The sequence below is a fragment of the Lepidochelys kempii genome, chromosome 26, assembly GCF_965140285.1.
Source record: "Lepidochelys kempii isolate rLepKem1 chromosome 26, rLepKem1.hap1, whole genome shotgun sequence".
NCBI classification, from domain to species: domain Eukaryota; kingdom Metazoa; phylum Chordata; order Testudines; family Cheloniidae; genus Lepidochelys; species Lepidochelys kempii.
Genome location: NC_136405.1, coordinates 14011845 through 14028882, shown reverse-complemented (window position 1 = coordinate 14028882; position 17038 = coordinate 14011845). Strand labels below are relative to the sequence as shown.

At 53.9% G+C, this 17038-nt stretch overlaps 2 protein-coding genes across 2 annotated transcripts in view; one reads left to right on the top strand and one right to left on the bottom strand.

The window, feature by feature from the left end:
• Positions 1-415: 415 nt before the first annotated feature.
• YKT6 (YKT6 vesicular SNARE protein) lies at positions 416-16231 on the bottom strand. Its single transcript, XM_073325396.2, is given in 9 exon segments — positions 416-2519; positions 3739-3840; positions 4618-4683; positions 5296-5400; positions 6215-6315; positions 8553-8635; positions 14740-14866; positions 16052-16196; positions 16199-16231. Coding segments are annotated over 9 exon segments (798 nt in total). The 3' UTR covers positions 416-2483.
• The window catches only part of LOC140903698 (hexokinase-4), a 42638-nt gene continuing 41831 nt past the window's right edge, over positions 16232-17038 (top strand). The window contains exon 1 of the mRNA XM_078850635.1: positions 16232-16408. The gene's annotated coding sequence lies outside the window, so the exon portion shown is untranslated. The remainder of the gene's footprint in view (positions 16409-17038) is intronic.

The window sequence follows — 17038 nt, the reverse complement described above, 5'->3', positions numbered from 1 at the left end:
TGCCCGCCACCTTCCCAGGTCTGGCACTGGCTCAGCCCGGCCTGGGGTGGGGGCTGCTGCCGAAGAAATTGCTACAGGGTCACCCCAGGGCTCCACTGCCCCCCGAGCAGGGAACAGGGAGGTTAGATGGATGCCTCTGTCCTCAGGCAGGGGCTGAGGTAAAGAGGCCCTGGGCTAATGCTGCCCACATTGTAGGGCACAGGGGAACCTAGGGGCTCAGAGAGCGGCAAGCCCGGTGGCCCCAGAGGCAGTGGAGGGGCACTCACTCCAGCTGTACCTAGTACCCTCCCGCCTCCAACAAGTGGCCAGGGCTGTGGCTTCACAGCCAGCCAGGGACTGGGAGATCTGGCAGGCTACAGGCCCAGGTCAGCCGGCTGGAGAACCGGAGTACGAATGAGAGCCCAAGCCAGCCGAGAACGGCAAGAAGACAAACTTTATCCAGACGGGCACAGGCCAGCCAACATCACGTACAGAGAAGTCAGGCAACGGTTACACAGTCTCCACGGCCGCTAGCCAGAGCTTTTCCATTGGAAACGGTAGGAGTGGGGAGATGGAGTGCAGAGCCAACATGGCCACTGAACATCACAGTGTCCAGGGGCACGGCTGGGAGCTGGACTTCTTCCTTCCTTCCCCCAGGGCTGGGCTCACACCCTTCAGGCCCAGACACCAGGTACATGAGGGAAAAGGCCAATGCCACGGGCCTGGGAACGCGAGGGGCAAGAGGGCACTCGGAGAGCCAGGCGGTACAGGCCCAGCTCCACACTTCCAGTGGGGAGGAAGTCACCCCCATGGAGAGGGTGGCTCTGCCATGCCTGGGGCTGGCTCCCTGCCTGCTTGCTCAGAGAGCAGCGCCAGGCACAGGGTGCAGCTGAGGATTCTGCCAGGAGCACCCACCCCCAGAGCATTACCAAGCCATGGCTTTAGCACGTGGTCCAGTGGCCTTGAGTCCCAGGCTGGATGTGCAGCTCATGGCACCAGGTGGGCAAGCAGGCACATGCTCTGCTGATGCCCCTCTGTCCTGCTCTTCCCCAGCCCCAACAGAGCCAGCCCAAAGTGCAGCGAGGCCCCCCCCAGGTGACCAAAGCAGAGGCCAGTGAGCTCTCGCTGCCCCAGGGATGGCACCCACAGCCCGCGAGCAGCGTCCCAGGGCACGCACGCTCGGGTCACCTCCCACTGCACAGCAGAACCGCCCCGAGGTTGGCTCGCTGCCGCTCTCCCATGTGCAGACGAGCCAGGTGCTCAACCTGCCCACAAGAGTGGGGCTGACATCCTCCATGCAGCGAGCGGGTGCCTGGCATGCTGTTACTGTCTGCCTGGTGCCCCTCCCCAGGTGATTGCTCCCCTTTCAGAGCCCCACCCAAGGATGCTGGTTCCCCCCGCCCACTCCCAGTACATCAGTGCTGGGCAAAGGCAAGGATAAGCAAGAGGCAGGTCCAAGGCGGGAAGAAAATGCAGCTCCACGGACAGGATGGAAGGATCGAAGGGGTGGGCTCCGCTCAGCCTCCCTCTCCAGAGGGAGAGGGGACGTGAACATCATGGTCTAGTTTTTCCACCAGCCAGCAGGAAGCTCAGGGCCTGGCAGATCAGCGAGACCCACGTTCCATGGCACACGCACACGGCACACACTTGGCACAGGGGGAGACAGCACAGCCCCGGGGGGCCAGAGCCGCAGGCGAGGACGAAGTGATGGGGATGCTGGCTGACGAGAGGCCGGAGGACAGACAGTAACTGTGAGACAGCCCAGAGACCCATGGAGGGCAGAGACCCACCAACCCCTGGGCGAGGAACAGGGCGAAAGGCAAAAACGACAGCATTTCCTGCTGCTCCGCACCAAATTGTGCCACCCCCCCCCCCCGCCCCCGGGGACTCTCTCTGCTCACTGCCGGTGGCAAGACAGATTCCAGGCCTGACTGGCCGAGACTCCAGTCTGAGCACTCCTGGGAGCAGCAAGGCTACATCCCACAACACTGACGCCTGTTCTCAACGCTCCTCAGAGGCCCAAAGCAACCAGGCCCCTCGCCCAAGGCTTCAGTCACGGGGTGGGTAGGAGTCGAACACTGGGCAGTGGCATCGGCTGGTCTCAGTTACTGGAGTCCCTCTCTAGTGTTATGATTGTAAACAACAAGGTGACTAGAATGCAGTCCGCGTCTGATCTCTGGAGATGAGGAGTGAGAGCCCCAGGCCAGTTCAGCGCTGCAATTACAAGCCAGAGGTCAAAGCAACAAGCCCTTCGGGGCCAGAAAGGGCTGGTAGGAGAATGGTCACGCTGTCTCTTCAGCCTCGCTGGCCTTTCCGAGGAAGAGCTGTTTAACTAGACGGGCCTGGGGTGCCGAGAAAGCCCTGTCCCAGCCCCACCGCCCGCAGTGGTGTGGCCTGGAACCGGGGATCCCCACCCACAGACAGTCTTTTTGTCCCATGTACTTTAAAGGTCTGAACGTGAGAGAAGGCCAGGCGGTTGGGAGCAGCGGTCTCAGCTGGCTGGGTCACATGATCTCGCAGCACGAGTTCTGCTTTCGGGCCTGAAAAGGAAAGAAGAACTGAGAGGCTTCTCGGTGGAGTTGCCCTCTGGGGACAGGCTGAGAGCCCATGTACTGGGCTCACAGCCGGCTCCTCCCAGGCCAGCTCACACTGCGAGCACCCTGCAGTTCGAGTGCCAGAAAGTCAGCAAGATACAGGGACACCTAACCCTGCCCACTGCCCCTGTGCTACAGGGCCGGTGAGTCGGAGCAGCTGTGGGACAGGCTGGGTTTGGATCTGGGAGGGGGTGACCTATGCGGGGCTTGTGACCCATCCAAGGTGTTTGATGCTCACTAGCAGAACTGAGCACAGCTGCAAGGCCATGGCTTTAGCTAGTTCAGTGCCCTCCACTCCAAGTTCCACCCCCTCCCACACATATTATCCTCTTCTGTTGGGAAACCCCCTTGCCACAGCACTTCTGTAATGCCTGGCCCTCCTGCCTCGGGCTGGGCATGGGGACATCGCTGCCCTGTCAGCAGCTCAGACACTTCCAAACCTCAGCAGGGTAGCCTGTGCCGTGTCACCAACTCTGGGCTTGCTGGAGCAAGGCAGAGGGAAGGGTATTTCTGAGAACCCGCCACCTCTGCCCCTCCCATCAACACCCACCTCAAGGGTCACCCAAAGACTCACTAAGGGAGTTTGCAAACAAACCGAGCACCTTAGCTTCACCTAGAAGTCACTGTGCTCTTCGGAGCAGGGACCAGCTTTGCTCAGCACCTGGCACAATGGGGGCTGGCTCCAGGAGGAGGTCTCTGAGGCACTGGTGCATGCAAACAATAAAACGGCTGGAAGCCAAGGTAGCTCACAGAGCCCTGGCACAAGGGGGCACTGCACTCTGAGTGGAAATCCCTGCAGCCCAGAGCAAAGCTGCAGCCTTCCCGCCAAAGAGAAGCATGCTCCTGGCAGCTGGGACCAGAGAACAGCCCCAAGGAGATGACCATCTCTAGTCTTGGTACATACTTCTCCTCCACACTTAAGCACCCACACTAAGCTAGATTCAGCCTTAGCCAGCCAGCCCCGGCATCCGGGGCCCCAGCCTGCCCTACATCAGACACCGGGGTAATATCTGAGTGCCTACTTAACAGGATTTATGTCTGGAGCTTTGCCCATGGTAAATTGCTCAGTCATGCCAAGTGCTGGCCTGGCGCAGCACACGGCTGGCCCTCTGCCCTCGCTACCCCCTACCTCATGCTTGTTGGGCGGCCGTGCCGAGCCACTTACAGTTTTGTAGAAGTGTTTGGAATGCAGCCCAAGCACCTCCGACTTGGCCACCAAGTCATCCAGCTTCTCCCCGCGCTCCAGCAGAGACTCCATGGTGTTGTGCTGCAGAGGGCGAGAAGTGACACCAGAGCTGAGACCCCCGCGCCTCACCCAGCGGCTGTGACGGCACCAGGGCCAAATACTTTCAGTTTCTCCCCAGCTGGGCTATTGGCTCTCCGTGCCCTCGCCAGGCTGCGCGCCAGCCCTCGCCAGGCTGCGCGCCAGCCACTTTCCAATCACCACGTGGTTAGCTCCCAGGACACCGCATCGCATGTGTGAATGGCGATGCCACCTTGCCCGCCCTGGGAGGCCACAAGGAAATCCAGGGTAAAGAGCACGAAGAGGCCTCGCATGGGCTTGTGACTTCTTGGGTCCTTCAAGTCCCCTGCTTCCCAGTCTCGCCCCCATTAGAGGGGAGGATAGCCAATGCCTTTGCTCTTTTCCCTGGTGCCCTGGCAGCTTGATACCTGGGACTCAAATGCAGCCCTACAGTCTGGTGCTATGTGATCCAGCCTGCCCTATGCAGTCTGTGGACGGTTATCAAGCTAACTTCAGACTCCAACACATCTGCTTATTTCCAAGTAATGGCTGGGAACCCACACAACTCCTGACAGTCAAGCCATCCCAGGAGTTCAGGCCAGTCTGGAGTTGGGTTCAGCTGACTTCATGAATGGAGACAGGGGGTGTCCGCAGCACAGTCCTCAGGCAGGGTCTAGTACCAGACTGACAGCACCAATTCCCAGGAGACAGCCAAATGCCCCCACGGAGGCTAAGGGTTCACAGCAGCGGCTGCCCCAGGAAGCCCTCCTCACTTCCCTTTCCCATGCACGCAGCCCTTACCAGAATGATTTTGGTCTCGTCCAGCTCCGCCTGCACTTTTGTCATTGCATCTGCCTCCCGGGGATTCTTGGAGAGCAAGAACACAGCACATTACGTAGACACACTATTCCAAGGACAGCGTCTGCAGGCCCATGAGCCCAGACGCAGCCAAGCAGGAAGCTGGACTGCCCCCCTCAAAGCACTCCACGCCCTGCGGGTGCACAGGGAGACCGTCTTTTACCCTGCCCAGATACAAGCCCCTGTGGAGGCTGCAAATGGAGCTGATGTTTCTCAGTGGGATTGCTGGGGGTTCCCAGCTAAAGGCCTTCCTCACACTGCCAGGAAGGCCTAGAGGCCAGGAGCAGACTGCAGAGCTGGTCTGAGCAGTGAGAGGGAACAGACCTATTCATTCACCTTAGGCACTCCGCCAGCCCCATGACTGCAGTGGCTGGACACCTCACTACTGCTGGCGTACTGACCCTCTCTACCCCGAGAGGCAGGGCAGAGCTTCGGGCCCTATTTTACAAATGGGCAACTGAAGCCCGGCACAACTAACAGATGTGCTGGAAGCCTGGGGGAACAGGGAGCTGAACCCGATACTCTCAAGTTCTAGGCCAGCAGCCTACCCACTAAGACCACCCTTTTCCTACTGCTTCTCTGCCTTCTGACATCCAGACAGTCAGTAAATGCATGTCATACCTGATATTTACTAAGGTAACCGTCCAAGGCTGCATAGTTAATCGTAGTTGGAGAGCCTGAGGGCCAGTTTGCCCTACTGACCTGCGTGGAGAACTCATCCAGCACCTGCAATGCAAAGCAAACCCAGTGGTGAGCACCCAGCTGTCTTCTCCACTCAGACACCCACAACAGGGCTTGAGATCTCAGAACCGTTAAGAGTCATTCCTTGGCATCCTGCTCTCTACCAACAGACAGAAGAGGGTTGGGACCCAACTCCTGTCTTGCAACCTACAGAGGAATGCAAGCTGGGAGTATATAAAGTGTCCCATGAGGAGACTGTCACTAGAATTCAGATAACATACCAAGGACTTCCCCTCTCCTAAGAGCCCCATGGTCTTCATGGACACGCAGGACACCCTGGCATCCAGATGCGTGACTAACAGTGACCATACAACACAGACAGAGGCCATGCAAGTTGTGATACAAGTCGGACAGAACTGTAACATCCAGGCACCAGTTCTGACCACTTGAAAGCCTGGGCCAGACTGCAGAATGTTTCTGTGAGAACAAATACTCACTAAGTATCAGGCTAAGAGCATCAGACCCTTCTTTCTTGGGGTCTAATCAGGATTGAACCCAGGTCAGCCAAGGTAAAATGCATTAACCCACTGCATCACCCAGCCCATGAAGAAGTCTTAGGCCTGAACAGATCCTACCCCGCTCACTCCTACCATCATCATGTAGCTAATTTGTGACAGTAATGTCAGCAGACAAGAAAAGATTTGTAGAGTCTCAAATGCCCAAGCAGCAAGTCGCTTTTCAGCTAAAAGGGAAGCATATTCAGGACTCTGAATACACAGTTGAAGTCTCCTCCTGCCGTGCATCGTCCTAGCTGCACAGCTCATCTCCAGAAACAAAGAGAACCCTAAATTGAGTTTACCTTCTCCAGCAAGGTGAAACACACGCGCGGTGGATACTCGTTGTCTGCAATCACCACTCCAGCCAGTCGGTCACTCCGCACGTACACATGGCAGAGGTATTCTGAACCAAAGACCAAGGGCAAAGGTTTCACAGAGAAGTGCACAGCATGGCGTCATCAAGCAGCATTCAGAGCAACCCACATGTAAAAATCAGCCAACTGTCATGGACTAGCACTCCGCTGTCCAAACTAAGATCACATTTTGGCAACGTTTAGCTCAGAGGCAGCATGTGGGTTTCACTAGGAAGGAAGCAGAAGGGGATGCAATGCTTTTCTCCCCAGGGAAGACCAGGGGCAGCACACAAGAGTGCTGAGTGAGTTAGATCATTTCTGTTCCCCCATGGCAGGCATGGTGCATGACAAATGTAACCAAGGCAGAGCGTGTACAATCTAAGTTAAACAAAGGCAGGGAAGGGAGGTAACATACAACTAGGCCATTCAGGTTGTTTGCGTTACACATTCTATTGGTTCTGGGGGGGTTAATATTTCATGACTCACTATTACATACTATTAGTGAGAACACAGATTTTAGAACATTTGGAGCAAGGCGATGTGGCATACAGGGAGGTGTACGGAATGAGGCTAGGAGTCAGGAGTTTCGGCAGACAGGTGATGGCAGAGAAGACAAGGGCTGTATCAGGTGGAGCATCACAGTTCACAGCCTGGAGCACAGGGACATGGAGTTTGAACTCTACGCAGGAGAAGCCAGCAGAGGGCTGGGGATGAAAGTAACAGCAGGAAGATCTGAGCAGCTCTGTGGGCTGGAGAGGGGAGTTCAGGCAGCGCACATGTGAGGCTCAGTTCAGCGGCAAGGCTTGTGTGGAGTTAGGGTAAGGTGAGGAATGAAGCGCAAAAGCAGCATCTGGTAGTCAGGCAGGTTCCTGCGCTTACTTGATTTTCCAGCTGGGACAGCAGAAGCACCAGTCAGCATTGACTTGGCTGGGGTCCAGCATGGATTGAAATCCAGACTCCCTCCCACCTTGCAATCTTTTGCACACCTCCTGGCCCGATGGAATCAAAACTGCCAATCAGAGACCAATATGGCTACTCAGGAACCCCGAGTTTATTCTACAAACGGAGGAAGTTCCCAGATACTCTACAACAGTGGTTCTCAAATTTTTTTTCTTCTTCTCCATGGACCACTTGAAAATTGCTGAGGGTCTCGAAGGACCACTTAATGATCTTTCCAAATGTTGTTTGTACCATTAGCTAACTATTGTAAAGCACTTTGGATAAAAGTGCTATATAAAAAAAACCTTAATAATAATTAGCTTTTTTTGTTGTACAAATAAAAGCCCACAACTCATATTTTCATGTCAGTAGACTTACCTTTCTAATGCGACGGATGTGCCCTCTCTCCCCTGCCACGGCTGAGGCTGGGAAGGAGGGCCATCTCTCCCCGGCAGCTGCAGCCCTGAAGATGGGCAAAGTCGCCTCTTTCTCTGGCCGCCACAGCCCTGCATGTCCCAAATTCCCCCACCCCCTCTTCTCACCCCACTGCTCCATCCCACCTGCCTCCTACCCCCTCCCCCCCCCCAGGCCACCACCTCACTTTACATGTGTGTCTTCTCCAGGGTCCAGATGCCTAATTAGTGGAGCCACGCCTGTGCGGCTCCACTAATTAGGTGGGTGGCCCTTCATTCTCTTGTGTGCGGCCGCCCAGACATGCACCTTAGAGGAAACTATCCGCAGACCACCTGAATGGAGCCCGCGGACCACTGGCGGTCCATGGACCACAGTTTGAGAACCTCTGCTCTACAGCACACACCCAAAAGATAGGCATGGTTAACCCTTTGGTGCCAGATTTCTCATGCACACACCACAATGCCACGAGGGGATGCCAGAGCTACTTGGGCAGAGGAGAGGCCGTGACATCAGCAGCCAGGAATGTTCAGTACTACAGCAGTAGATGATGTGGCTGCCACTGTGGAAACTCCTACAAGTCATGCCACACCTCAGGGTGGATGTTAAGAGCTGTGCCTCATCCAGCCAGGACTCCAGACGCCCACTTTTCATTGGGCATTAGGTGCTTTGCAATTTAATCAAGCAATTTAGGCCGGATGTTCGACTAATCCTGCATGACTTGTGTAGCCAGAGAAACAGCTCCTACCGATCGCAATGAAAGGGAGGGGGACAGTAGCCAGCAACAGAGTCTCTGGAGAAGCAGATGCCCAGGGAAAAGAATTAAACTCTCCAAGGCACACAGCTGCTCCGTATCTCGCAAGATACAGAAAATCTGCATTCCGGTACATTACCCTTCGTAACCCTGCGCAATCAAGACCCTTGCGTCCTCTCTTACCTTGCTCCTTCACTGATGCTCGGCTGCCCAGCACCGAGCGCTCTACAATCAGCTGGCTCGTGAAGGTCATGAATTCCTGAACACTGCAAACACAAAGCATTTCATTACTTAACATTCTCTTACACTAGCATCTCCCCACCCCCAAACAGACCGATCGCCACAATGGTGCCGAGAACAAAACGACTTTGCCAGCAGCTGCTGTATTAACTCACTGCAGAGCAGGTGCTCATGGGAAAATTGTGGTGACCAATAAAAAGGGTTCCTTTAAATCTTGCACTCAGGATAGCGCCTTGACCACTTTGAGAACCGGGCCAACTAGCAGGAGCCAACTACAGACCCAGACCACCAGTGCTGGCTCTGCTGATGAACATAAATTAACTCACAGGTCTGTGTTACTACCCAGCCCTACCATATGCACTTCAGTATGCGTACTGCGTGGAACTGAAGGGCGGGGGCTCGGCCTGCAGCGTTTCCCATAGACAGGGCTACACAGAAGGCAACGCACCTTTGCTGCCTAGCGTTAAAAGGTGTGCATGAAGCCTCAGTTCTCATCCTAGCCTACTCTCTTAGGAATGCCAGTGAGCAGCGTGTGGGACACAAGTGGTGGTCTCCAGGAAGAGGGTCTTTTTCCACACACTGCTAAGGCATTCTGCTTTCTTATATACTGTACGTAAGTTTCTCTTTCCATCAAGCCCCAGTATCTTACAATGGTTCTCTATTAACTCCTAAGCTTGTGCAGTGGTTTAGATATTGGGAACACGGGTGGTATTCACGATTACTTTCCAGTAGGCGATCTACAGGTGCAGTGGCAGGGAGAGGCCCTCTTGGTCAATCAGTCCAGCAGGAAGGACTCTCTTAAAGTATCCTGTCCACAAGTGTCTAACCATGACACCTGACTTTAGCCCAGAAATTTCATTCGACCATTCCCATTTCACAGCCTTATCAGAGTTTTCTAATCTCCAAGTTGAATTTGTCCCTGATTGACTTAGGAACTAAGTTAACTGACACTGTCAAACTTAAGATCTGCCCCGTGCGTATTTAAAGAGACCTCCTGATTTTAGTGACTAAAAATTAATTGCTTGTCTTTACTCCTGAGAGCCCTAAAGTGCCAAGACATTCGGGGAGAGTGAATTGAATTTAATCCCTTTTTGTGCATCATTGGAATTTACCAAGGTCTAATCACTTGACCTTCCTTGGCTTTCCAGAAGTGTCATAGAGTCTGTTTGGCCGGGAGAATCTTTATTACTGGGGATGATGCATGAGAAAGACACTAACTTAATGCAGATCCCAGAGCAACTGTGCAGGGGTGGAGTGCAGGACAGACATTTTAGTGGTAACTGAACACCTGAAGCAGAAGTCTTCATTACTAACATGGAAGAGCCCCAAAAGCTATTTCTCCTGGTTTTAACCCCATAAAAGGAGGGAAGGAAAAGACTTACTTGCCTTTAAGGAGAGGGGGAAGGGGAAAGAAGGTGAAAGTTCACCACCATTTCAGTTTAAAAACATTCAAGTGCCTTTAATCTTCCTCTTAGTCTCAAATTCTTTTCCTCAAAGCTGTCTTCAAGTTGTATTTCCTCTTGTTCCGGCTTTAAAAGCAAGTGCACTGCATCCCAAAGCAGTCTCACTAATGTGGCGTGAAGTGGCACTAAAATAGACGTGTCATACATTCATCCTGGTTGATGTATTTTTGGGGCCTGCATAGTATACTCAGACTCTGCAAAAATCTAGGCTTTCATTTCATAAGTACATTATTTCTAGACCTCTCAGTTATAAGGATAGCCTTGAAAACAGGAACCAAGAATAAACAGATAGCCGTGTCTTGAGTCTGCAAACTGAAACAATTGGGGAGAGATGTAAACCCACCCCTCCATTTAGAATCCTGGAAGCAGCTGTGAAACTGCCAAGACTTCTGTCAGTTTCACACTGCTCTTGGGGAAGACTAGGAGCACAGGCAGGTGCTGGAGTTAGTCACAAGGAAGCACCATGCTTGTTAGCAGAAACGTACACTCCATCAATTGTCAGGAGGCTTTGGAGGGCTGAGAAGAGAGAAATTCTTCTCCCTTTCAGCTATTGGTTTGCATGGGGGAAGGGGCAGGATGTGGACATTCACATTTATCAGACACCTACTAGTCAGACATATAAAAGATGGTGCTTCTAAGCAGAGTCCACCAGGCCAAAATCCCAGCTACCTCCCTCTTCCTAGGGGCTTCAGGTGCAAGGATCAGCAGGTTCTAGTCAGAGCACAGTCCCAAATCCCACTAGGGAGGCTAGAGTCTAGCTAAGAATCTGGTAACTTCAAGCCCCACAACTGGTTTTAGTGGGACTACTCCCCAGGAGTAAAACACAGATTAGAACAGACTAACCAACCAAAGGTAGCAAGTATGGCCTTTATGCAATGCTCTCTTCCCACCAGAAGCCCAGAGTCCCATACTTTATTTTCAGGTATGCTACCTGGCCTTTTTGAATAACTCAAGTCAAAAACAGCTTCTGGAAAGGATAATTTGCACCCCCCTATAGCTCCTTTACTGCTGCCTTATTCAGCCATCTTCCCCACATCAGCTCTCCTGCCCTCTTTCAAGCTCCAGTACACAGAAAGCTGCCTTTATAACAAACCATTCTCGGCACATACTTGTTCAGACCACAAGTTTCGTTTAAATCCACGCTGTTGCAATGGATTCCACATTTAGACAGTTTCTACACCCCCACCTCTACGATATACAACTTAGATGAAATATATGGATTAATGCAATCATATACTGCTATAAAGTGACAATGTTAATGTGTAGTTAGCCAGTTTGTTTTGCCCATTTTCAATTATTGAAAGTGAAAGTTTTAAGTAGTCAATTCACTTGTTACTATTTACTTTTTGCATTACTCCCAGTCTGGACAAAGGGGAATCAAAAGTCAGTTTCACTTTCAGATTCTCAGTACTGCAACATAAGGCTTCCAAAACCTGCAGGGGAAAATTTGCTCAGGAAAGTGTTCCATCGGAGCTTGAAATGAAAGACTGCAGAATCATTCCTATTGGTCTCAGGTTTTGTAATACAGGCTGCCAGATGATGTATGAATTTGAAATTCCAGGCACGTGCAGATTTTTAAGGAATAAGACCAAGGTCTGATTACAACACAACACAAACCTAATTCCTGGTAAAAAGAAAAGGAGTACTTGTGGCACCTTAGAGATTAACCAATTTATCTGAGCGCATCCGATGAAGTGAGCTGTAGCTCACGAAAGCTTATGCTCATATAAATTGGTTAGTCTCGAAGGTGCCACAAGTACTCCTGTTCTTTTTGTGGATACAGACTAACACGGCTGCTAATTCCTGGTGACAATTCTGAAAAATACTCAAATTACAATTCTGATAAAAAAGTGCAGGTGGGGCGTTAAATTAGGTACTCTGTGAGGTACCTGATCACAGTCTCTCTCCCTCACCTGCCCCTCCATGTTTAATTATGACATTTTAGTAAGTCTCATGAAAGAGATCACTGGACAAGATTGCCATGAATTAAAAAAAGCATTTAAACATTCACTTTAAAATCCTAGTACCTTTCCAGGACCAGGAGACACTAAAAACTTAAGACAAAATTCAAATTTTAGGCCAAATTTGTTAATCCTTAATACTGCTTGCAAGCGTTTACACACTGAATTCAAAGGGGCTACTTGTGCACACGAAGTTAAGCACGTGTGTGTTTGCAGGATTGGGATACTAGCAAGGAAAAAAAAGCAGTACAAGATTATGCATGTGTAAAGCAGTCAAATTAATAAGGCGGGGAAATTATTTTCCCCCACAATTGAGATTTTTTTTAAATGAGTAAGAGAAAACTACCTGTTCTTTATGTCGTCTTTGCATCTGAGTGGGCCTGAGTTAGGGGGAGATACGGCAGGACTCCCTGGGATTCTACTAGCGTTGATCAATTTACATTGAGGCGATTGTAAATTTTGAAAATAAAAAGAAACTGATTCTTTAAAAAAAAATAAATTCCCATTAGCAGCCTGTTGTAGAACGCAGCAACGACTCTGGACAAATTGTAGGATCTGTGACTTTTTCCTGCATCTGTGATTTTCTTCTGCCTCTGACATTAAGGCAGTTCTTCCAGGAGGATTTTATTAACTTTATTTCAATTAGCAAATTGCAGTTTCCCCTCATGCATCAGCCCTCGTACATGCAAGATCTCTGGTCATGCCAAACAGGGAAAATATGTAATGATGTCAGAGGGGTACAGCTTCCTTAGGCACAGGTAAATCGCAGAAGGAGCACAGGAGTGCGTTTGTTTAATGCTTATCTTTTAAAAAAATCCCCCTAACATAATCCACCATCAAGTAAAAGCCCCAGCAGGCCTAAGTATCAAGTAATGGCCAAGCTTCAAATCTCAGCTATTTTTGTGTAACCTTGGCAAAGGAAGTAAACATTTATAAAATAAATTCCAACAATGGTATTCCTCCTCCAAACTCACTCTGCCCTCCCGCACATCAGAACCACAGAAGAGAGAGTTTGCTCCTGCTTCAAAAGTCACCTCTGGACACACACCAAGCATGGAAAATTTCAGGGCAGAAGGCAAATGTTTCTTAAAATTATGAGCATCTGAAACCAGGAGGTTAGAAGGGAAGTTGTTTTGCAGTCAGGCACTTGCGAATACAACTACTTCTTTCAAAAGCTTTAGGGGTATTACCCCATCTTAATGGTTGGGGGCTGTACTTCTAGCGCAGGTTAACTGACGTAAGGGTAACATGGGTAAACTCTTCTGCAAGTACAGATTACACCCTAATGCTGAGAGCATTGTGAATCACCAGGATGACAAGGAGCTGGGATTAGCATTTAGCTTTGAGCACTCTGGCCTGAACCATCAGCAGTAGTCTCTACACAACTAAACACCTTAAGCAAAGTACATAGTATGTTATCACAAGTGGGACAATACTAGCAATTGCTAAATACAAATACACTGATCGCTCCAGCTGGATTGGTAAAGCGAAACCCACAAATTATCTCCCATTTGTTTTTCAAGTCTCTTCATGAGCTGAGAAGCTTGTGAGACTAAACAGATCTGTTGACACATTATCTAGGATATGGATTACAATTCACATCCATATATGCTCTCTTATTTTGTATACCCCAGTGCATCAGCCTTGTAAAACCTGCAAAACATACCAGCTCAGGCACTGATCTATTCACAGGCCTTTTGCTGTGATAATAAAAAACCACCTTATTCACCCATTTAAAAGGTCACTCGTATTGGATGTTCGTTCTACCCATCTTAGGTGCTTCTATGGGCCCTATTACTGTAGTATGTGACCACCACACAATCTCTCATGCAGTTACCCTCACCATACCCCAGAGGGACAGATTAGCATCATAGAATCATAGAATATCAGGGTTGGAAGGGACCCCAGAAGGTCATCTAGTCCAACCCCCTGCTCAAAGCAGGACCAATTCCCAGTTAAATCATCCCAGCCAGGGCTTTGTCAAGCATCCCTGTTTTACAGACTGTTCCACTGGGAATAAATACTGAACGAGCCACTGGGTGTGAAAGAGAGAATGGCACTGCAGCCTGACGCTTAGAGGACTCACTTGGGAGGCAGGGCACACATGACGCAGACCCCTTTCTCCAACCAGTGTGTCACTATTTATCCACAGAGGAATAGCACCAAATGGAAGAACTGAGAGAGCCCCACAGCACAATACCCCATAGCTCAGGGGTTAGAACACCCCCCTAAGAGAGGAGACACCTCTGGTCAAATCCCTTCTCCCCATCAGGCAGAGGGGGAACTGAACTGAGGTTTCCCAGATCCCAGGTGAGTGCTCTAACCACTGGGCTAAATGTTATAAAGGGGGGTGGTATGAAGACCACTTCCTCCTCTTTGGCCAGATTTTGAACGGGACCTAATCCAGCAGGCAGCCTCTGAGCTTGCTTACTGGATTGCCTCCTGTACTCATGATAGGTAGGGGTTTGTCCCCAGTCTGTGAAACCAAAAATGAGATTTAGGCACCCACCTACCTTCCTTTGTGGATCGACCTTTGCTGGGGTTCACACAGGGAGCCTGTGGCAGAGCAGGGGCTTGAATCCCAGCCCCCCAAGCCTGCGCACCAACCCCTGATCGCCCTTATGGAGCTATTTGTTCCAGCCAGGGAGGCGGCCGCTCGGCACAGGGGAGGGAGTTCCCCAGCCAACACCTCAGGGACCGACCCACCTGGTCTTCTGGAAGAAGCTGAAGGAGGACAAGTCGAAGGCAGCTTTCAGCAAGTGCACTTTGGGGTCGCCTTTGTAAAGGACACTTAGGCTGTAAAGCTTCATCCTGGTGCCTTCCCAGCAGCCGCCTGAGCGAGAAGGTCGGAGTCAGGGCCGGTGAAGAGACCCAGGAAACAAGCCCTGACCACCCCCCCTCACCCATGAGAGCACCCCCCCCCAGACCAGACCACCCCCCTCACCCCCAAGAGCCCCCCGCACCTCCTGGACTGCCCCGAGAGTGCCCCCCCCAGCCCAGACCACCCCCTGCACCCCCCACCTCCCGGTCCACCCCCCGCATCCCCGAGAGCCAGCCCCCCCCCCGGCCAGACCGCCCCCCGCATCCCCGAGATCCCCCCCCCAGGCCGGACCGCCCCCCGCATCCCCGAGAGCCCCCCCCCCCAGGCCGGACCGCCCCCCGCATCCCCGAGAGCCCCCCCCAGGCCGGACCGCCCCCCGCATCCCCGAGAGCCCCCCCCCCAGGCCGGACCGCCCCCCGCATCCCCGAGAGCCCCCCCCCAGGCCGGACCGCCCCCCGCATCCCCGAGAGCCCCCCCCCCAGGCCGGACCGCCCCCCGCATCCCCGAGAGCCCCCCCCCCGGCCGGACCGCCCCCCGCATCCCCGAGAGCCCCCCCCCAGGCCGGACCGCCCCCCGCATCCCCGAGAGCCCCCCCCCCCCAGGCCGGACCGCCCCCCGCATCCCCGAGAGCCCCCCCCCCCAGGCCGGACCGCCCCCCGCATCCCCGAGAGCCCCCCCCCCAGGCCGGACCGCCCCCCGCATCCCCGAGAGCCCCCCCCCCAGGCCGGACCGCCCCCCGCATCCCCGAGAGCCCCCCCCCAGGCCGGACCGCCCCCCCCGCATCCCCGAGAGCCCCCCCCCCCAGGCCGGACCGCCCCCCGCATCCCCGAGAGCCCCCCCCCCCAGGCCGGACCGCCCCCCGCATCCCCGAGAGCCCCCCCCCCAGGCCGGACCGCCCCCCGCATCCCCGAGAGCCCCCCCCCAGGCCGGACCGCCCCCCGCATCCCCGAGATCCCCCCCCCCAGGCCGGACCGCCCCCCGCATCCCCGAGATCCCCCCCCCCCAGGCCGGACCGCCCCCCGCATCCCCGAGAGCCCCCCCCGGCCGGACCGCCCCCCGCATCCCCGAGATCCCCCCCCCCAGGCCGGACCGCCCCCCGCATCCCCGAGAGCCCCCCCCCCGGCCGGACCCGCAGAGCAGGGCCTGGCTGCGGCCCCCCCGGCGCGCGGGGCTCGGAGACTCCCGCTCCCGCCCGACCTCGCTCGCTCGGACCCCGGGGGTCGGCTCCGGCGGTTGCTGCGACGGCCGGGGCAGTGGGCGGAGCAAAGAACCGCCGCCGCCCCGCGCTGACCCGGAAGCAAAATGGAGCGGCCGGAAGTGCCGGCGGCGGGGAGGGTGGGGGGGGTCAGTGCCACGGGGCGCTCTCGCACTGCGCATGCCCGCGGCCGCTGGGGGACCCAGCCAATGAGCGCCCGCCTACAGCCGCCTGCGGGCGCACAGCTGTTCCGCCGTGTGCAGGAGGCGCTGGGAAGGGCTGGCGGGGGGGGGGTATCAGCCGCGCCGGCGGACCCCCCTGGAGTGCCCTCGGGGACCCCCAGTGGTCCACGCCCCCAGGTTGAGTAATGCTGGCAGGGAGAGTAGGCGGATCCTAGGACCCCAGACTGTCCGCGTTGGACGGGACCTCGGGAGGGCATCTAGTCCAGCCCCCTGCTCGAAGCAGGGCCGATCCCCCACTAAATCATCCCAGCCAGGGCTGTGTCAAGCCGGGCCTTAAAAACCTCCGAGGAAGGAGATTCCAGCACCGCCCTAGGGAACCCATTCCAGCGCTTCCCCACCCTCCTCGTGAAAAAGTGTTTCCGAATATCCAACCTAGACCTCCCCCACTGCAACTTGAGACCATTACTCCGTGTCCTGTCCTCTTCCACCACTGAGAACAGTCTAGAGCCATCCTCTCTGGAACCCCCTCTCCGGTAGCTGAAAGCAGCTATCAAATCCCCCCTCGTTCTTCTCTTCCGCAGACTAAAAGCTGGGAGGGGTGGCAAGTGCTTTAGAGGATAGGATTAAAATTCAAAATGATCTGGACAAACTGGAGAAATGGTCTGAAGTAAATAGGATGAAATTCAATAAGGACAAATGCAAAGTACTCCACTTAGGAAGGTTGTGTGTCAACAATCGAAATGCAAAGTACTCCACTTAGGAAGGTTGTGTGTCAACAATCGGTTACACACATACAAAACAGGAAAT